Here is a 22,984-nt window from a genome sequence, read left to right as displayed (position 1 = left end):
TGAGCACAGAAACACCTATTGTAGCACATGTCAGGGACTTCATTCTTTGTTATAGTCAAATAATATTCTACATATGCCACATTTTATTTACCCATTCATCTGTTAATGGACATTTGGGCTGTTTTCACATCTTGGCTATTATAAATTATACTGCTGTGAATATTCAGTACTTCATAGTTTTGAACCAAAATGTTATTTTACAACATGATCATTCAAATCATTCACAGAATTTGGATCTAAATGATTTTCACCTGTTTTCAAACATCAAGTTGGCATTTACAGTTCAGTTCAGTCACTCAGTCGTGTCCGACTCTTTGCAACCCCATGAACCACAGCACGCCAGACCTCTCGGTCCATCACCAACTCCCAGAGTCCATCCAAACCCATGTCCATTGAGTCGATGATGTGATCCAGCCATCTCATCCTCTGTCGTCCCCTTCTCCTCCTGCCCCCAATCCTTCCCAGGGTCAGGGTCTTTTCCAATGAGTCAGCTCTTCGCATCAGGTGGCCAAAGTATTGGAGTTTCAGTTTCAACATTAGTCCTTCCAATGAACACCCAGGACTGATCTCCTTCAGGAAGGATTAGTTGGATCTCCTTGCAGTCCAAGGGATTCTCAAGAGTCTTTTCCAACACCACAGTTCAAAAGCATCAATTCTGCGGCGCTCAGCTTTCTTTATAGTCCAACTCTCACATCCATACATGACCACTGGAAAAACCATAGCCTTGACGAGACGGACCTTTGTTGGCAAAGTAATGTCTCTGCTTTTTAATACGCTGTCTAGGTTGGTCATAACTTTCCTTCCAAGGAGTTAGCGTCTTTTAATTTCAAGGCTGCAGTCACCATCAGCAGTGATTCTGGAGCCCAGAAAAATAAAGTCTGACACTGTTTCCACTGTTTCCCCATCTGTCTGCCATGAAGTGATGAGACTGGATGCCATGAACTTAGTTTTCTGAATGTTGAGCTTTAAGCCAACTTTTTCACTCTCCTCTTTCACTTTCATCAAGAGGCTCTTTAGTTCTTCACTTTCTGCCATAAGGCTGATGTCATCTGCACATCTGAGGTTATTGATATTTCTCCTGGCAATCTTGATTCCAGCTTGTGTTTCTTCCAGCCCAGCATTTCTCATGATGTACTCTGCATATAAGTTAAATAAGCAGGGTGACAATAGACAGCCTTGATGTACTCCTTTTCCTATTTGGAACCAGTCTGTTGTTTCATGTCCAGTTCTAACTGTTGCTTCCTGACCTGCATACAGGTTTCTCAAGAGGCAGGTCAGGTGGTCTGGTATTCCCATTTCTTTCAAAATTTTACATAGTTTATTGTGATCCACACAGTCAAAGGCTTTGGCATAGTCAATAAAGCAGAAATAGATGTTTTTCAGGAACTCTCTTGCTTTTTCGATGATCCAGCGGATGTTGGCAATTTGATCTCTGGTTCCTCTGCCTTTTCTAAAACCAGCTTGAACATCTGGAAGTTCACAGTTCACATATTGCTGAAGCCTGGCTTGGAGAATTTTCAGCATTACTTTACTAGCATGTGAGATGAGTGCAATTGTGCGGTAGTTTGAGCATTCTTTGGCATTGCCTTTCTTTGGGATTGGAATTTACAAGGATTACAAGAATGAAGATTTATTGTCATTGAGTTGTGGGCTGGGACTCCCCTGGTGGCCCAGTGGCTAAGACTCTGTGCTCCCATTGCAGAGGCCTGGGTTCCATCCCTGGTCAGGGAACTAGATCCCACGTGCCATAACTAAAGATCCTACATGCCACAACTAAGCCCTGGCACAGCCAAATAAATAAATTTTAAAAAAGAAAGAGCTCTGGTGGGCTTTAAGCCATTTTAAGGAGAAGCCTTAAAAAATGTTTTGATGCATGATTCTAGAGAAAGCCTTGAGTGAACTGACCACTATATGGCTGTAAACATTTTAATATTTTAAATAGATCAGTCACACTCTTTTAGTCATAATTCATACAATAAAGTAGGGTTAAAAAAAGACTTTCCAATAATGGCTCACTCTCACTGTCCTAAACATATTCTCTTCCTTCCCTAATTTAGGCCATAATGTACCATGGAATTTCTTTATTTTTTAAGATTTTTAATCTATATCCTTGGTGACAAAAACATTTTGATATAAACATTCCTCAAAGGACATTGCTGGTTAGAATATCAGTACTGAATCTAAAGTATACAAACACAAACACACACATGCATATACACACTTGAAAGCTACAGAAAATGTATGACACTTGTGGCCCTGAGAAATTCTTACAACTTGAAAATCTAAGATGGTGGCTCAGGAGAAACAAAAAGGCAAAATACCCAGCATTTTAATCCTGTGGACCTTGATTTGTGTGGCTTTAAAATAGTTATATGTATAACTACTCAGTGTTTTGTAGTTTTTACAGAAAGATAGAGCTGAACACAGTGAGCTTCTTCAACGCCAGGGACCCAGTCTTGGCAGAGACTCAACTTCCCCAGAAAAAGACTAAGAAAGTCCTTCACATGGCCACAGGAAACCCTGGGAGAGAAATATACAAACTTTGGTATTCCCAGTTTCTTTGGGTCCTAAGAGACCAGAAAGGGCTTCCCTCATAGCTCAGTTGGTAAATTATCTGCCTGCAATGCAGGAGACCCAGGTTTGATTCCTGGGTCGGGAAGATCCCCTGGAGAAGGAAATGGCAACCCACTCCAGTATCCCTACCTGGAGAATCCCATGGACAGAGGAGCCTGGCGGGCTACAGTCCATGGGGTTGCAAGAGTCGGACACAACTTAGCAACTAAACCACCACCGAGAGACCAGAAAAGCTAAGATAGAGGAGATGCCATGTGACTTTGACCAAAGAAACATACAATCCCAACCCTTTATTGTTTCAAACTCTTAGGATTCTGGGAAACCACTGTTTACTTTCAGTGCCCCCTAGATCTAGGCTGTGATGTGCTGTCAACAGAGCTTGTACTTGTCAGCTATATTCACTGATGCAGCTCTGTGTTTTAAATTTTGTTTTGCTAATTTTTATCCCAAACTGTTGAGATCTCCAGAAGACTCTTGAATCAAAGTTTACTCTCCACACATAGTTCATTTCACATATAACTTGATTTCCTCTCCTGTGAGGGGATTAATCCCAAACTGGTATACTTCCCACTAGGACGTGAGAACTAAAAAAATCAGGGTCATAGATCATTCCCTAGAGATACAGACTATTTCAGCAGGCGTGCTCAGTGGTGTCTGACTCTTGCGACCCCATGGACTGTAGCCTGCCAGGCTCCTCTGTCCATGGGATTTCTCTGGCAAGAATACTGGAGTGGATTGCCATTCCCTTCTCCAGGGGATATTCCTGACCCAGGGATCAAACCCACATCTCCTGAGGCTCCTGCATCGGCAGGCGGATTCTTTACCACTGATCCACCTGGGAAGACCTAGACTATTTCAAAGTGATAAGCAAAACCATTAAGATGTTGACCTATTCATTAATACAAAGAAGTATATATATATATATATATATACATACATACACACACACACACATATATTTTCTTTACTAAATAAGCTTTCAGAAAAGAAGAAAAATGTTAAGATTAAATTTTGCTTACAGAGATGTGCAGGTCCTTTCACTGTAATTCTCACACTTCGACTTCCCAAAGGAACAGCAATTACGTTTTCTTCCCCTAGGAAAGAACACAAGACAAATGTAATAAAACTTCTGCACTAAAGGCCCATTGAAATAAGCAACTCAATCAAAACTGAGGGCATGTATAAAGTGTTCTTAATTGTATTTCATTTCTATCTTCAGTCAGGAAATCTTCAGAAAACAGCTATTGTGTCTAAGGCATATTAACATACTCACATAATTTCATTTAAATATTGGTTTGGCCAAAACATTCGTTTTTTCTGTAAGATGGCTCTAGTAGTGCTTAGTTGTCTTTAATTTCATTAGAAACAATTTTGTTAGACTGTATTAAGACAGCTGTCATATCAGTATGCATTTAAAAAAATAACTTACCAAAACTGGTGAATTTTTGTGTAGCCATGTTAATAATAAAGATGGAAGAAAAAAAGTAACATCTTCAGTATATCATGCTTTATATATTTTATTATTTCACGACAGGTAAAAATGCAACTGAGAAGCAAAAAAAGATTTGTATAGTGTATGGAGAAGGTGCTGTGATTAATTGAATCACAAAAGTGTCAAAAGTGGTTTGTGAAGTTTCATGCTTGAATTTCTAGCTGGACAATGTTCCATGATCCAGTAGATCAGTTAAAGTTCATAGCAATCAAATTGAAATATTGAGAACAATCTACGTTATACCATGCAGAGATAACCAACATACTCAAATATCCAAATCAAGTGTTGAAAATCATTTGGACCAGCTTAGTTATGTTAACCATTTTGATGTTTGGGTTCCACATAAGTTAAGCAAAAAGAATCTTCTTGACTCTGCATGTGATTCTCTTCTTAACAAAAAGTCCCATTTTTTAAAACAAATTGTGACAGGTGATAAAAAGGGGATGCTGTACAATAATGTGGAACAGAAGAGATCATGAGGCAAGAGAAAAGAACCCATCAACAATACCAAAGGCTGGTCTTCATCCAAAGAAGGTGATATTGGGTGATATGGTGGAATGGGAAGGGAGTCCTCTATAATGAGCTTCTTTTAGAAAACCAAATGATTAACTCCATCAAGTAATGCTCCCAATTAGACCAACTGAAGACAACACTCAATGAAAAGTGTCCTGAATTAGTCAACAGAAAACTCATAATCTTCCATCACGATAATGCAAGATTGCATGTTTCTTTGATGACTAAGGCAAAAACTGTTACATCTTGGCTGGGAAGTTCTTACTCATCTGCCATATTCACCAGACACTGCTGCTTTGGATGTCGCTTCATTTTGGTCTTTACAATATTCGCTTCAGGGGAAAATTTTCAATTCCCTGGAAGACGGTAAAAAGCGCCTAGAACAATTCTCTGCTCAAAAAGATTAAAAGTTTTGAGAATATGGGATTATGAAGTTGCCTGAAAAGTGGAAGAAGATAGTGGAACAAAATGGTGAATACATTATTCAATAAACTTCCTGGTGAAAATGAGAAATGTATCTTTTACTTAAAAAAAAACTGAAGGAATTCTTTGGCCAATCTATTTTTTTTTAATATTAAAGAAAAATTTAAATAAATGCACTGATCAACTTGAGTGAGACCACAAACTAGTGCCCTAAGGTCATACTCATTCATTTGAGGCTGCCTGTGCCCTACAAAGGCAGAGGTGAAGAACTGTAACAAAGACAAGATGGCTCACAAAGACTAATATACTTACTACATGGTTGTCCACCAAAAATTTTTCACAATACCTGGCCAAAATAATTATTTAATGGAAATCCTGGCCCCTGTAGATATTTTTCATGCTGTTACACATTCTGAAATTAATTTTCATGACCACATAATAATCCAGGGCTTTATGAAATTCTATCCCCCAGTCTCCTATTTGATCATCAAGTCTGTGACTAAATGATATTAGTACATCATCAACAATATGAATTACTTCAAGCAGATGTTGTGTTTTGTTTGTTTAACATACAGAGAAGAATTTTTGATAGCCTCTGGGTGAAGTTGTTGAATCAAAGGATGTCACTATGTTTATTGACTTGTTTATAAGTTTTATTAAATAAAAACTTATTTGCTATTAAAATTAGAAAACTCAAAAAGCATTCCAGACAAAATAAAGCTATTTCCAATCCAACTGCCCAGAGATCATCACTTCTAGCACTGTGATAAATATCCTTTCCTGATTTTATATTTGTTTGTTTTTGACACACATACATGTAAAAAAATGAACACTATTTAAATGTTTACTATTTGGGGAGGAGTTAGATAAACAGTGATACATCCAGGCTAAGGATCTTTCCAACCCAGGGATTGAGCCTATGTTTCTTGCATCTCCTGCACTGGCAGGTGAATTCTTTACCACTAGCATCACCTAGGAAGCCCTGAAGGAATACTCTACAACTGATAAAAGTAACAATAGGAGGCTGCATTACTTGATGTGGAAAGACTGCTAACACATATACTGATGATGAAAAGCAAGTTAATAATTATATGGCCAATTATTTCCTGAATATGATGTCAAAACCATAGGTAACAAATGAAAAACATAAACTGGACTCCATCAAAATTAAACTTTTCCACGTCAAAGGGTACTATCAATAAAGTGAAAAGGCAAGGCATGTAGTGGGAGAAAATATCTGTAAATCACGTACCAAATAAGGGGTTAATATTCAGAACAGATACAGAGTTTCTACAACCCAACAACAGTGACAACAAAAATCACTCCAATTCAAAAAGTGGGCAAAGGACTCGAACAGACATTTTTCCAAAGAGGATATACAAATGTCAATAAGCACAAAGAAACAGGCTCAACATCACTAATCAACAGGGAAATGCAAATCAAATCCACAAAGAGGTATCACTTCACACTCATTAGGATGGCCATTATTAAAAAAAAAAACCAAAATAACAAGTGTTGGTCAGGATGTGAAGATATTAGAACCCTTGTGAACAACTGATGGAAATATAAAATATTTTCAATCACTATGGAAAACAGTTACTCAAAACATTAAATATAGAGTTACAACATGATTCAGCAATTCCACTTCTGGGTATACCCCAAAGAACTGAAATCAGGGACTCATACAGATATTTGCACATGCATATTCACAGCAGCATTATTTCAGCCAAAGATGAAATCAACCTAAGTGTCCATTCAGTGATGAGTGGAAAGCTATCACATGGTAAATACATACAATGGGATATTTTTCAGCCTTAAAAAGTAAAGCAATTCTAGGACTTCTCTGGTGGTCCAGTGGTTAAGAATCTGCCTTACAATGCAGGGGACGCAGATTCAGTCCCTGGTGGGGGAACTAAGATCCCACATGCCTCAAGTCAACTAAGTCAGCACACTGCAACTACTGAGTCCACGTGCTCTAGGGCTGGTGTGCCACAACAAGAGAAACCCACATACCACATACTGCAACTAGAGAAAGCCCGCATGCTGCAACAAAGGTCTAGGGTGGCCAAAATGAAAAAAAAAAAAGTATTTTTTAAAAAAGTAAACAATTCTGACACATGTTATGACACATAGATAAACCACAAAGATACTATGCTAAGTGAAATACGCCAGTCACCAAAGGATATGTATGATTCCATTTATATGAGGTATGTTAAGTTCACAGAGACAGAAAGTAGGATGGCTTTTGCCAGGGGATGGGGTAAGACATATTATCACAATCTATCTCCAGAACTTCTCTCATTTTGCAAAACTGAAAGTCTGAGCCCACTAAATAATAACTCTCCATTCTCTCTTACCAAACCATTGACAGTGGTTTCCTCCCAGGAAAGAAAAGAATTCTGGGTGTGCCTGAATGGAAACATAGTTCTATATTTTTTGAGTCTTCTATAATAAAAATGCACCAATGAGTTAATCTTAAAATACAAATTTTAAAAAAGCTAAAAACATTATTTACAGAGAAAAAAAAGAAAATAAAGGACCGGGCCAAAATGTTTTGCTGGATGAGTTTTGCAAAACCTTAAGCAAACAAGCAAGTTGCAGACAATAGGAAACTGAAAGCTTCCCAGTTAGTGAATGAATACCAGCTAAAATAACTGATACCCAAACCAAACACAGAGATCACATAAATAAATACGTGAACTAAATCTTAATTATCACTATGGATGTAAAAATAATAAATACAACAAAGCAAATAAATTTCAGAACTCTATCCTAAGGATCACACGTCATGACTAAATACAGTATATTATAAACATGAATGATTAGTTCAACATCAGAAAAAGTATTAATATAATTGGTTATATTAACAAATTAAGTGAGTTAAATATTATGAACATTTTAATGAATATAAAAAGGTATCTGACAAAATTCAGCATGCATTACAATAAGATTCCTTTTAAAACCAAGGACAGAAAGAAACACCGTCAGTTTAACAAAGAATCAGAAGCCATGAGCAGATTTAATGGTGAAATATTAGAATTATTTCCACCACGGTTAGGAACACAACAAAAATTATCATCATTTTCCCCCCACACTCTTATCTTTGTCAGTGTTTAAGTAGAAAATAAATTAGAGGAATATATATTGGAAATAAAAAAAAATTAAAACCTTATTTGTAGATAATATAACTACTTAAAATTCAAGAAGAAAAAAATTACTAGAGACCAATATTATTAATGAATAGAGATGCAACAAGTCTCAATAAAATACTGGCAAACCAACTTCAGCAGCACTTTAAAATGATCATACACCATGATCAAGTGGGCTTTACTCCTGTGATGTAAGGAGATGGGACAGTTTATCAAATATGAATCAATCAATATAATACATCACATTAATAGAATAAAAGAAAAATCCTATTATCATCTCAATAGATACAGAAAAACCATTTGACAAAATTCAATAATGATAAGAACTCAACAAATGAGGCATAGAAAGAACATATCTCAAAATAACAAAGGGCGTACATGACATACCCACAGCCAACATCGTACATAATGTGCTTTTTATGCTTTGTTCTGTATGTTCCAATTTTATATAATAAAAAATGTATTTTTTTCCTACCAATGGTATTTTTTTAATTATTTAGGAAAGTTTCCAGTGGCTTCAGATTTTATGATGGCATCTCCAATAATAGAGAGTAACAAGGATCTCCAAATGGAGTCAGAAAAGTAACAATTCTTAATAAGCTGAAGCTGGCCAAAATCCAAAGGATAATAACCAAAAACCTGTATACTTCATTGTGTCATTATTTAAGGCAGAAGAGTCAATAATATTTTGTTGATGAATACACAGTACAGACAATTTAACTTTTTATTTGCTGACTTCAGTGAGAAATACCTCTATTTTAAAATGATAAAAATAAGGAAATCATAAAACAAGCTTTAAAGAGGTCCACAGATACATGGTCTTCATTTTTCTTTCTTCTATACTTTCAAAGTTCTCTGCAATGAAAAGGGCTTGGAAGCAAAAATTCCCCAGTGACAATAAGTACTGCCTATGTCTTGGGCTCTAAATACCATTCCCCACTAAAAAGAATCAAGATTTCATGGAAAAAAAACAAACAAACAAAAAACAGGCAATTCTAGGTCTGGAGAAGGAAAAAAAAAAAACAAAGTGAGCCTAGAACACCCTGTTGTTGTTTCAGAATGCAAAGCAGTGTTTAAAGTCCAAAGAAACTAATGTCAAAAGGGTTCAGCTTGAACTGCTCCCACTGGCCACATTTTGGACAATATGCAGCCCCAGATGAATAGTGTCTATAATATGACAAAACATTTAAAAACAAAAAAATTTCTGAATACAGAGTGAGAAATGAAAAACAAAAAAGACTGGGGAGCTTCTTTACAGAAGAATATCAGAAAGTAAATATAGAGGTAAGGAAAGAATTAGAAAATTGCCATTTGCAACCAAACCCCAGTATAAGCACTATTTCAAGCAAGGGTCAACAATAGATGCTAAACCCCATGTGAGAAACTGTTGCAAAACAGAATATTTAACACCTTGAGATAACACTCTGTAGATTTCTTACAAGGAAACACGGATCTGCATAAGATAGTGATCTGTTTCCCCACTTTAAACCACTGATCAAACTCAACACTGCTATGTCACAGACTTCCTCATGTTATGCAACATAAAGCACTTTGTACCATGGTTGATGTGCTCCTACCTCAACAGATGTTCAGTCCAGTTCCAATCAAGCCTTGGACCTCACTGCTCTGTTTATAGGAAATATTGAGAGATCCACAAATAAAGTGGCAATCAGACAAACCCAGAATATGGAAAATTCTATAAGACAAATGGGATAAACACTTTACAAAGTCAATATTATGAAAAAATAAATGGTCTAAATAAGAGATACATCTGTTGAGGAGGAATGTTCTGAAGGCTTTTTCAAAGAATAGCTACACTGGCCAGGGCTTCCTTGGTGGCTCAGTGGTAAAGAATCCATCTTCCAATGCAGAAGACCCAGGTTCGATCTCTGGGTCAGGAAGAACCCCTGGAGACGGAAATGTCAATCCACTCCAGTACTCTTGTTTGGGAAAATCCCAAGGCCAGAAGAGCCCGGCAGGCTACAGTCCATGGGGTTGTAAAGAGTCAAACATGAATGAGTGACTAAACAATAACAACAACAACAAGAGAGACATCTATGTAACGAAAATTGTTTTGAAAATAATAAATAAGAAATCTTTCCTAACAAATCCTCTTTGGGTAGATCATCTGGGCTAAGTAACTCTTGTAGAAAATCTTTGTGAACGTAGACTGCAGTGTCTTTGAAAAGCATTTATCCTGTGTGCATACGTGTGTGCGTGTGTGTGCACACATTCCAACTGCCATTCATTGACAATTAAACACTCAAGTGAAACCTCTCAGACTAGAAACCCTGGCACTTTATTTTAGTCAGATGGTTTACACTTGGGGGAAATACATGGCTGTGTAGAGGGACGTGAACCCCAGTTGCTTACAATACTACCTTGTCAGGAAACGCACATTGCAGGGCAGCTGGGCAAGGCTAGGAGGGCAGCAATCTGTAAGAGTCCTTACTTAAGGATTTAACATTCTTAGATTACAGAAAACTTACCTCCACTGTACAGTTTTAAATGCTGTCTCTCCTAAACTGCAATTCCCATCTGTTTCTGTAACTCTTCATAGTATATTAATATTTGATACATCTCATGTCTCTGTAGTACTTTTACAGAGCAGCACCTCCCAGAATTACCTTGAGAACTTATTAAAACACATATTCCTGCTCCTCCCACAGAAAGTCTGTCCCACAAGCTTAGGGTGGAGCCCAAGAATGTGTCCATCCAGCAGCCTCTGCGTGATGCTGCTATGGAGCATCTGTGAGCTGTGTTTCCTACAGCACTGAACCAAGGCAGAGTGAGGGAAAACTCCAGGTCTTTAGGATAGGAAGCAGGGTGGTTCTACAGTCAGAACCTTTCAGGGTTTCTCCACCATTCTGCAGAAAGGCACAATTCTAGGTCTGACCAGAAACAGAGAGAGAACCCTGATGAGGAAGAGAATTTTAAGGAGGAAGGGGCCAGCAGTACTAAATGCTATTCCACTGAGGGCTTCAAGTGCCTTTTGGATGAAGCAGGAAAAAGCTTGCTAATGGGATTCATAAAGACAGTATCAACTGGGCAGTAAGAACAGGAGGCTGCCATCTGAGGAATAAATGACAAAAAAAGAGACACAGGAAATGTAAACAGTTTTTCCAAAAGTTGTCAATAAAGCTAAGTGAAAGATTAGGGTGGCAGCTGGAGATGTGGAGACTTTAAAAGATCTATATACATATACACATATATTACGTATATAATTATGTAAAATATATATGTTGTTGAGTTGCTAAGTCGTGTCCAACTCTTTTAAGACCCCATGGGCTGTAGCCTGTCAGGCTCCTCTGTCCATGGGATTTCCCAGGCAAGAATACTGGAGTGGGTTGCCATTTCCTTTCCCAGGGGATTTTCCCAACCTAAGGGTTGTACCTGCATCTCCTGCATTGGCAGATGGATTCTTTACTGCTGAGCCACCAGGGAAGATATATATATCTTATACACACACACACATACACACACACACATATTTTGCAAATTATACTTCCATTTAATTAAGATGGAAGAGATCTGGTCACATTTAACCCTGATGGGAAAAGGAGAGAGAGAGAGAGGATAAAGGAGAGAGACGATAGGTGGGGTGAGATCTCTGAGGAAGCAGAGGGGGCTGGAATCCAGGACGCAGATGGAGGGATTAATTAGCCTTGGAAAGGAAGACGGACACTTGTTCCTCTGTAATGGGAGGGAGCAAAGAATGGACGGGCGCAGCTGCAGGGCGAGGTCTCTACTAACGGTTTCTGTTTTACTGAGTTTTGGGGGTTTTTACAATCTTCTTTGGAGTCTAGCACAGAATCAGTTTTTGTAAATGGTCCATAAATGTTTGAAAAGACAGTATGTTCCCTCAAAATGCAATGCTCAATAATACCTGTTAATATAACATGACTTAGTTCCTACTAAGTGTGTTCAAGTCTTCATAACAGTTTTATTTGGTTCAATTTCTTCTTACAGACCTATAGGGCTATTGTTTTCTTTGTACATTTTTTAATATTTATTTTTGGGGCTTTCCAGGTGGTGCTGGTGGTACAGAAAATGCCTGCCAAGCAGGAGACATGGGTTCCATCCCTGGGTTGGGAAGATCCCCTAGAAAAGGAAACGCCTACCCACTCCAGTATTCTTGCCTGGCAAATCCCATGGACAGAGGAGCCTTGTGAGCTACAGTCCATGGGGTCACAAAAGAGTCAGATCTTAGTGACTGAGCATGCATGCATGCAAGATTTTACTAGCTTTGATATTAACACTGCTAACATGCTTTCTTGTCTCCTCTGTTACACTGGGATACTTAAACCCCAGACAAACGGCCTCCAGGTAAATCCCCCTCAGTTTGGAGCTAACAGGAGCAAGCTTCATCTTGTGTTTCAGGACAGGTGAAGCAGACACTACTTAAAACCTCCTCTCACAAATTTGCTTATGAGGCCACCAATCAGGTCTGATTTGGGGGCCACTTTAAAATATTATGGTTGAGAACATGGCAGACAGCGAAGGTTTCTTCTCTACCCCATCTAAACAATGTTCATAACAGCAGGTCCATGACTGGGAAATCTAGATTTTGTGGTGGTGTTCGGAACTGGTTCCTGTTGAACATCTTCATTGTTTGGAACTACTTCAAAACATTTCCATTGAAATTTGGGGTGAGAGATCCTTGATACTGCTACTCACTATGTCATCTTTCAGGGCTTCTTCTCAACGCACTCTGCATTTTTTTTTACTCTACAAACTACTGGGAGAGGAAATATGGAATCATGGCTAAGATCACAGACCACAGAGTCAGGCAACGTGGGCTGGAATGCCAGCTTCATCACTTACAACCACTGTGTGACTTTGGGCAAGTTTCCTACCTTCTCTGTGCCTCAGTTACATGTGTAAAATGAGGATAATAATCCTTGTTTCAAGGAGTTGTTGAGAGGATTTGATAACATAATACTTGCAAAGGATGTAGAAGAAAACTTAACCAGCAGTTGGGCTGGGTGAGCACAAGTTATTAAAACCAGGCTGAGCACATACGATGCCCCCAGGCACGATCCTGGGTAACTTGAGAAAACTGCCTCCTTTGTTCTAATAAAAAGCCATTCCTACAATTAAGAAAACTGAAGTTTTGCAAGTTTAAGTGACTTGTCCAAGATCACAGACTTCCCAAGCAGCAGGGCTGGGGTCAGAACCAAACACTGCACTCTTAACCCTTCTACTGTTGAGACCCAGTTGTCACTGTATAAACTCCCACCCTGCCATCACAAGTACATTCATTACACTTTGATTTTATGGGCTTCACTTGTTTGATTTTGCAATCACTGGGCTGACCCAAGGATCTATTAAGTTTGCTTCCACTGACTTCCCTCCCACACATAAACGCTCAAGTCCAGCTGTTCCATCATATTTTTTCTATGTCTCATTTCCTGCTGCAGAGATCACCACTTTGCTAAGTAGCAAGATGTACAGGAAATAAACTGTCCACACAATATTAACTAATCAATAAACACCAGTTTCAGCCCACGAGGACTGCAATTTATACCAGATCGTTTATTTGCAGTATAAAGTCAAGTTAGAACTGCACCCACTTACATACATACATTCCAACATAACACAAGAAAAGAGATGAACTCTTCTATTACCCTCACTTTGACAATCTCATTCCCACTTTTCCATTTCTGTTTTTTTTTTTTTTAATAAATTTATTTATTTTAGTTGGGGTAATTACTTTACAATATTGTAGTGGTTTTTGCCGTACATTGACATGAATCAGCCATGGGTCCACATTTGGTTAGGGTATTTTGCTGAACAAAACTTTGGTCATGCATATTTCATGTTATTTTTTGACCTTGCGTTTTTTATTCTTCTGCTTTTTTTAGGCTCACACACACACACACCCCACCCTCCATCTTCTCTCCATTCCCAAAGAATAGAGGAGCTTTTCTTTTTTAAAGAAGAAAAGTATCGAATAAATGCTAGTGCTGATAATAATAATAATTCTATGAAAAAACTGAAAATAATACTTATCTTCCTTTAAAATGAGATAACGAGTGTGAAAGCATTTTGTAAATTGAAAAACATATAAACACAAAAATGGTGTTTATTAATACTCTTACACACATATAACCACTTGGCATCATTTAACCTAAAACAACATTGTATAGAAAAGGGGCTGCCAGCTTTCCAAATTTGGGGAATCCAGTTTTGTTCTGTCTTGTTTTGACTTCTTGGTCTTGCACCATGGCACGCGGGATCTTAGTCTCCTGACCAGGGATAGGACCTGCACTTCCTACATCAGAAGCATGGAGTCCTAACCACTGGACCACCAGGGAAGTCCGTAGGATAGTCAAGTTTGATTTAAGTTTATCTGTGCCTTCGTGGGTGTGGTGGAGGACTGGGAGATGAAAGAAGAGGAAGCCAGTGTGTGGCTACATCGATTCTGAAAATGGAGGGCTGCTCCTATACTTCCTTTTGACACAGAGGTGGGACAAATGACACGTGCCAAGGAACAAAGTTGGGCAAAATAAAAACCAGAAATTAACAACCACCTTTTAAAAGCAGACAAGGGACTTGGCAGGGATTGCATTTGGTGAGAGAAACTGCTGCAAGCTGAAACCCAATTTCTACACCTCTGCTGTAATTACATCCCTGCCCTGAGCTGCTCATGTGCTACATCCTGTATGGCATTTATTGCTGCATCTGCAAATGAGTGTCCTTAGCTATTAGCCTTGGTATCTATGTAGAAACATCTGCTCCCAATCTGGAGGTGTAGATCTTTAATGGCTTAAAATGCCTTTACCCCAAAAGAATATGTAACAGGCAGAGGGTCTAACAGTACATGCTACTGTGCTGGTTTCCAGGACTAGTTTTGAATAGCAAGTGGCAGAGGGAACTGTGGCCTTCCCTGGTGGCTCAGCAGTAAAGAACCTGCCTGCCCATGCAGAAGACACGGGTTTGATTCCTGGGTTGGAAAGATCCTCTGGAGGAGGAAATGGCAACCCAATCCAGTATCCTTGCCTGGACAATCCCAAGGACAGAGGAGCCTGGCGGGCTACAGTCCATGGGGTCGCAAAAGAGTCAGACAAAACTTAGCTATTGAACAACAGAGGGCTCTATTTTACATACAGCATCTGACAACGTTGTTCTGTCCAATGTTTCCCAGAATCAGAGTATAACCCTTCTTCTCTGCCCTTTACACTGCAGCTAAGAAATCCAGAGCCTGGTAAGGACTAAATGGCCACTTGCCTCTGACTCTGTAATGGGATACCCTCTAAAATGCCATTTTGGCGCACCGATTACTGGCATAGAGCTGGCGGTGGTTGCGCTTCAAAGGACTGGCCTTGAGGAGATACCCCACGTCAAAGGTCAGAGAAAACCCGGTAAGAAGGGAGGCGCTGGAGCAACTGTGAGGAGATACCCCACGTTCAAGGGCAAAGGAGAAGCCCCAGCAAGATGATAGGATGGGCGAATTCGCATTTAGAATCAAATCCCATTCCCACCAGAGATGCTAAGAGGGCTCAAACAAACCTGTGCGCACCAGGACCCAGGGACTCCACAGAGACTGAGACAGAACTGTGTTTGAGCGTCTCCTGTGGAGGAACATGTCAGCAGTGGACTGCCACAGGGACAGGGGCTCTAGGTGCAGCAGACCTGGGTATGGCATAAGCCCTCTTGGAGGAAGTCGCCATTAACCCCACCACAGAGCTGCCAGAACTTACACAGGACCGGGAAAAAGACTCTTGGAGGGCACAAACAGAACCTTGTGCACCAGGACCCAGGAGAAGGGAGCAGTGACCCCATGGGAGACTGACCCAGACTTGCCTGTGAGTGTCCAGAAGACTAGAGCAGAGGCATGAGTTGGTGGTGGCCTGCTGAAAGGTTGGGGGCACTGAATGTAGCAGTACATGCATGGGATCTTTTGAAGGAGGTCACCATTATCTTCATTACCTCCACCATAGTTTGGCCCCAGGAAAACAGCTGGGAGGAAACACAGCTCCACCCATCAACAGAAAATTGGATTACAGATTTACTGAGCATGGCTCCGCCCATCAGAACAATACCTAGTTTCCCTCTCAGCCTCTCCCATCAGGAAGCTTCCATAAGCCTCTTATTCTTCTCCATTCAAGGGCAGACAGGCTGAAAACCACAATCACAGAAAACTAACCAATCTAATGACGTGGAACACAGCCTTGTCTAGCTCAGTGAAACTATGAGCCATGCCATGTAGGGCCACCCAAGACCTACGGGTCATGGTGGAGAGTTCTGACAAAACGTGTTCCACTGGAAAAGGGAATGGCAAACCACTTCAGTATTCTTGCCTTGAGAATCCCATGAACAGTATGAAAAAGCAAACAGAGAGGACACTGAAAGATGAACTCCCAGGTCAGTAGGTGTCCAATATGCTACTGGAGATCAGTGGAGAAATAACTCCAGAAAGAATTAAAAGAGGGAGTCAAAGCAAAAACAAAACCCAGTTGTGGATGTGACTGGTGATGGAAGCAAGGTCCGATGCTGTAAAGAGCAATATTGCATAGGAACCTGGAATATTAGGTCCATGAATCAAGGCAAATTGGAAGTGGGCAAACAGGAGATAGCGAGGGTGAATGTCAACATTTTAGGAATCAGCGAACTAAAATGGACTGGAATGGGTGAATTTAACTCAGATGACCATTATATCTACTACTGTGGAGAAGAATCCCTTAGAAGGAACGGAGTAGCCATCATAGTCAACAAAAGAGTCTGAAATGCAGTACGAGGAAGAAAAACTCAAAAACGACAGAATGATCTCTGTTCGTTTCCAAGGCAAACAATTCAATATCACAGGAATCCAAGTCTATGCCCCGACCAATAATGCTGAAGAAGCTGAAGCTGAATGGTTCTATGAAGACCTTCAAGACCTTTTAGAACTAACACCCAAAATAGATGTCCTTTTCATTATAGGGGAATGGAATCCAAAAGGAGGAAGTCAAGAAACACCTGGAGTAACAGGCAAATTTGGCCTTGGAGTACAGAATGAAGCAGGGCAAAGGCTAATAGAGTTTTGCCAAGAGAACACACTGGTCATAGCAAACACCGTCTTCCAACAACACAAGAGAAGACTCTACACATGGACATCACCAGATGGCCAACACCGAAATCAGATTGATTATATTCTTTGCAGCCAAAGATGGAGAAGCTCTATACAGTCAGCAAAAACAAGACCAAAGCTGACTGTGGCTTGGATTATGAACTGCTTATTGCCAAATTCAGACTTAAATTCAAGAAAGTAGGGAAAACGACTAGATCATTCAGGTAAGACCTAAATCAAATCCCTTATGATTATACAGTGGAAGTGAGAAATAGATGTAAGGGACTATATGTGATAGACAGAGTGCCTGACAAACTATGGACAGAGGTTCATGACATTGTACAGGAGACAGGGATCAAGACCACCCTCAAGAAAAAGAAATGCAAAAAAGCAAAGCAGCTGTCTGAGGAGGCCTTACAGATAGCTGCAAAAAGAAGAGAAGTGAAAAGCAAAGGAAAAAAGGAAAGATATACCCATTTAAATGCAGAGTTCCAAAGAATAGTGAGGCGAGATAAGAAAGCCTTCCTCAGCCATCAATGCAAAGAAATACAGGAAAACAATAGAACTGGAAAGACTAAAGATCTCTTCAAGAAAATCAGAGATACCAAGGGAACATTTCATGCAAAGATGGGCTCAATAAAGGATAGAAATGGTATGGACCTAACAGAAGCAGAAGATATTAAGAAGAGGTGGCAAGAATACACAGAGGAACCGTACAAAAGGGATCTTCACGACCCATATAATCACAGTAGTATCATCACTCACCTAGAGCCAGACATCCCGGAATGTGAAGTCAAGTGGGCCTTAGGAAGCATCACTACAAACAAAGCTAGTGGAGGTGATGGAATTCCAGTTGAGCTATTTCAAATCCTGAAAGATGATGCTGTGAAAGTGCTACACTCAATATGACAGCAAATTTGGAAAACTCAGCAGTGGCCACAGGACTGGAAAAAGTCAGTTTTCATTCTAATCCCAAAGAAAGGCAATGCCAAAGAATGCTCAAACTACCGCACAATTGCACTCATCTCACACACTAGTAAAGTAATGCTGAAAATTCTCCAAGCCAGGCTTCAACAATACATGAACCATGGACTTCCAGATGCTCAAGCTGGTTTTTGAAAAGGCAGAGGAACCAGAGATCAAATTGCCAGCATCTGATGGTTCATCGAAAAAGCAAGGGAGTTCCAGAAAAACATCTATTTCTGCTTTATTGACTATGCCAAAGCCTTTGACTCTGTGGATCACAAGAAACTGTGGAAAATTCTTAAAGAAATAGGAATACCAGACCACCTGACCTGCCTCCTGAGAAATCTGTATGCAGGTCAGGAAGCAACAGTTAGAACTAGACATGGAACAACAGACTGGTTCCAAATAGGAAAAGGAGTACGTCAAGGCTGTATATTGTCACCCTGCTTATTTAATTTATATGCAGAGTACATCATGAGAAACACTGGGCTGGAAGAAGCACAGCTGGAATCAAGATTGCCAGGAGAAATATCAATAACCTCAGATATGCAGATGACGCCACCCTTATGGCAGAAAGTGAAGAAGAACTAAAGAGCCTCCTGATGAAAGTGAAAAGGGAGAGTGAAAAAGTTGGCTTAAAGCTTAACATTCAGAAAACTAAGATCATGGCATTCGGTCCCATCACTCCATGGCAAATAGATGGAGAAACAGTGGAAACAGTGGCAGACTTTATTTTGGGGGGCTCCAAAATCACTGCAGATGGTGATTGCAGCCATGAAATTAAAAGACGCTTACTCCTTGGAAGGAAAGTTATGACCAACCTAGACAGCATATTAAAAAGCAGAGACATTACTTTGCCAACAAAGGTCTGTCTAGTCAAGGCTATGGCTTTTCCAGTAGTCATGTATGGATGTAAAGAGTTGGACTATAAAGAAAGCTGAGTGCTGAAGAACTGATGCTTTTGAACTGTGGTGTTGGAGAAGACTCTTGAGAGTCCCTTGGACTGCAAGGAGATCCAACCAGTCCATCCCAAAAGAGATCAGTCCTGGGTGTTCATTGGAAGGACTGATGTTGAAGCTGAAACTCCAATACTTTGGCCACCTGATGCAAAGAACTGACTCATTTGAAAAGACCCTGATGCTAGGAAAGATTGAAGGCGGGAGAAGAAGGGAACGACAGTGGATGAAATGGTTGGATAGCGTCACCAACTCAATGGTGATGAGTTTGAGTAAACTCCGGGAGTTGGTGATGAACAGGGAGGCCTGGCATGTTGCAGTCCATGGGGTCGCAAAGAGTCAGACATGACTAAGTAACTGAACTGATTATTTTGAATTAAAGGTACTAAGAAACAGTCAGTGCAAGGGCATTGTGTCCCTCCACTGGATGAAAGCAGGAGATAAAGCTTCCAGGGGAAGGTACCTCCCTGTACTGAGGAGTAGAAGGCATCCCTATCACCAAAGACAGGGAATTTTGAGTTGAGAAGCCCATGTAAACCAATATAAACATGTAAAATTTCCTGGGCTCTTTAGGAAGACAAGCCATCTCTGCAGAACCTTTTCATTAGAGCTTTGGAAAATTCTTCCTATGAGATCCTAGGACTAACTTATCCGACCTCTATCCACCTCAAGGTCTGTGCTTTTTAAAATAAGGAATAAAGTACAAATATATTTAATAGATTTTCAGAACTAAAAGATGTCTTAGACATGATCTGTGCTAACACATTCAGGACACAGATGAATAAATCCAAGTTCCTGTGATCTTGCCTAAGATCACAGACAATGGCCAAGCAGAGGTTATTACCCTAGTCCAAAAATTCCAGTCCCAAAATTCTGTTGCACAATATTTAGTCTCACCAAAACATAACGGGAAGCAGAGCTATCTCCAGTGAAGAACCTGTATTCATTCGTGCAACATTTATTGAGCTCCTCTGACATGCTAGGTATCCTACAAGCTCCAGGAATAAAATGACGAAAATGATAGATACAGAGTACATTTTTGCAACATCTGACCAGCAGGAGAGACGAATTAAGCAAACAAATACACCTCTCTCTTGAACAACACAGGGGTTAAGGGCACTGACCCTACATGCAGTTGAAAATCTGGGTATAATTTATAGTTCTCTCTCTGTATCTGTATCTAAGTTTCCACATCCGGGGATTCACCCAGCTGAGGATCATGTCGGTACTGTAGTATGTACTATTGACAAAAATTTGCGTATAAGTGAACCTGTGCAGCTCAAACCCATGTTATTTAAGAGTCAACTGTAAATGAAACAATTACTTCTTGCAATAAAGGCTAAGAAGGAAATAGAAAACAGAAGGGCTGACTTTAGGCAGATTGGTCAAGGAAAATATCTCTGAGGAGGTGACGCTTAAGCTCAAGGTTGAGAAAGAGACAGCCAATTTAAGAGCTAGGAGAAATGTGTTCTAGGCTCAGGGATTGGTCAATGCAAAAGCCATGGTGGAAAAGGGCCCTGGGAAGTCTAAAATCTTCCAGAAAATCGAGATGACTAGAGACTAGTGAATGAGGGCAAGACAGCACACATGACATGACATAAGACTTTGAAAGTCATGGGAAGGGGTATGGATTTTAAAATAAGTGTAAATATAAAGGCAATTTACAAAGAGGTATTAAGCCATGAGTTCCTGGCCAGTGTGGCTACTCTGTGAAAAACAGTCTCCATAACATTCCTTCTTAACAGAACCTACACGTCATTGTCCTCTTGCTTTTCTTTGCAGAGGATATAGAAGATGCACAAAAACATGTGGAAGAGCAAGGCAAGGCTGAAAGCAAGGGCCCTACATTTTCAATCTTGGGATCTCCTTCCATGCCACACTCTTTATTGTCAATTAAATGGGGTATATATCCCATGAAAATGAATGGAGTCTGGGAATTCCCTGGTGGTCCAGTGATTAAGAATCTGCCTTCCAATGTAGGGGGCAAGGATTCTATTCCTGGTTGGGGAACTAAGATCCCCAGGAGCTGTGCAGTGGGGCCAAGAATATTTTTTTAATGTAAAAAATAAATAAAATGAACAGGGTGCTTGGTTTGAATATTCTTTTGCCAGACACAGTTCTGGCATACAGCACTATCAATCAGAATCTCACCCTACAAAGATGAAGGCAAGGAGGCAGAAAGAGATGAGGTAAAAAGACAGGAGGAAGGGACAGCAATCTGTTTACCACCTCAGCAAGCCCATTACAGTCAATAACAGTTTTCTTTGTCATGGAATAAGTTAAGTGTACAGATGGTTTTTTGGAAATAACAGTCAAAACAGAAACGAAGAGTATATGAAGAGAAAAAAAAAAGAACGTATGAAGAGAAAACGTTGTAAGAACTGCCTTGTGAGGCAGCCCCACAGTCCACCTAGCTCAGGATTCTGTATATTCTAGGAGACCCAAAGATGCTTGGTAAGAAGGCGTGGGGTTCCAGGTCAGCCTCAGGTGTCACTGCATCAATAAGCTTAGCTGTCACCAGGGAAAAAGGTACAGTTGATCCTTGGACAATGCAGGGGGTGGGGATGGCGGCAGTTAGGAGCAACAACGCCCTCCAGTCAACAATCCAAGCATAGCATAGGGACTTTCCAGAATGGTTAAGACTGCACTCTCAACTCAGAGGGCTGGGTCAATCCCTGGTTGGGGAACTAAGATCCCAAATGCCATGCATCGCAACCAAAAAAACCCCACAAAATCTGAGTATAACTGACAGTCAGCTCTCCATATACACTTTCTCTGTTATCTGTGGTTCCACGTGGGTGGGTCCAATCAACTACAGGTCATTTATTCACGTAGTATTTACTGCTGAAGAAAATGGAAAACCATGCAGTTCAAACCTGTGTTGTTCAAGGGTCAACTCTACAAACAGATCAGACAAGGTGAGCTTATTTATTTATTTGTCTCAGGGATGCATGGTCCTTCTATGGACAAGGTCAAAACAATGGCAAAATCTGGAAATACAAGTGAGTCCCCCAGTACCAAATCCAAATGCTCCCATCAGGGGTATATACTTTTTTGTTGCTGTTTTTAGACTCTTCTCTCCTTAAAAAGCTGAGTGGCCTCCAGCTCTCTGTCCCAACAGCCAAAGCTATGGATGCCAGTTGTGAGTTCAGCCTCTCTCCTCCTCCCTCTGAACAGGAAATGTGCATGTTGTATGTGGATTAATTTCTGATATTTCTCACAGCGAAGGTTTTGGCTCCAGGCTCTTCCACCTTGAATCTGCCTCCCTGCAGGATGGAAACAGGGCCCAAGAGCAGCCTCATGCACTTTCTTGCTAGCAGGGCTGTGCCAACAGCATCTCCCTGCCCTGGCCTCCTTTAGCGTGAGACTTGGGGAAGATAGGAATGACGGCTTGGCAAGGTGAGGCCCAAGGAGCCTGGTGGACTCTGCAGGCCTGGGGATGCACACTCGGGGAGAGACGTGGCTTCATTTCCCACATTTCTTTCACACAAAGCATCATTATAGGGAAGTGCTTCCATATGGCCCACGGAAAATCTCAGCCAAAAACAGCTTCAGTTGGCCAGATTCAGAGCAGTAACAGACATGAAGGGGCCGTAATGAAAAGCAAGGATGAGAAGCACCAGGTTTTCACGCAGACAGGCATCTTTGCTAACTTTAGCCTCAGCCCTAGAGCAGGCAGACAGAGCCTGGACTTGCCAGCAGCATGCCCCCAGCTCTACTAGCTCCCTTTAGGGATCTGTCTCTGAGCTCCAGCCGTCTTCCTTTGCAGAAATTATTCAAAAGTATTAAATGTTTAGGGACCCTTCACTTGAATTGTTCTGAACTGGTATCAGGGGTCTGAGACCCCTTCAAAAACTCA

At 40.4% G+C, this 22,984-nt stretch overlaps 1 protein-coding gene across 4 annotated transcripts in view; it reads right to left on the bottom strand.

Annotated features, from left to right (window-relative positions):
* Nucleotides 1–22,984, bottom strand: part of ADAMTSL3 (ADAMTS like 3) — a 349,114-nt gene that overhangs the window by 166,225 nt on the left and 159,905 nt on the right. For all 4 annotated transcript variants that reach the window (XM_081546775.1, XM_081546777.1, XM_081546776.1 and 1 more), the window contains one exon: nucleotides 3,594–3,668. In XM_081546775.1, the coding sequence (XP_081402901.1) occupies nucleotides 3,594–3,668 (75 nt within the window). The remainder of the gene's footprint in view (nucleotides 1–3,593; nucleotides 3,669–22,984) is intronic.

This window comes from Giraffa tippelskirchi, chromosome 12 (assembly GCF_054371585.1).
Source record: "Giraffa tippelskirchi isolate mGirTip1 chromosome 12, T2T-mGirTip1v1.2.pri, whole genome shotgun sequence".
NCBI lineage: Eukaryota > Metazoa > Chordata > Mammalia > Artiodactyla > Giraffidae > Giraffa > Giraffa tippelskirchi.
The sequence above is the reverse complement of the archived record's forward strand: the minus strand, read 5'-3'. Positions and strand labels throughout refer to the sequence as shown.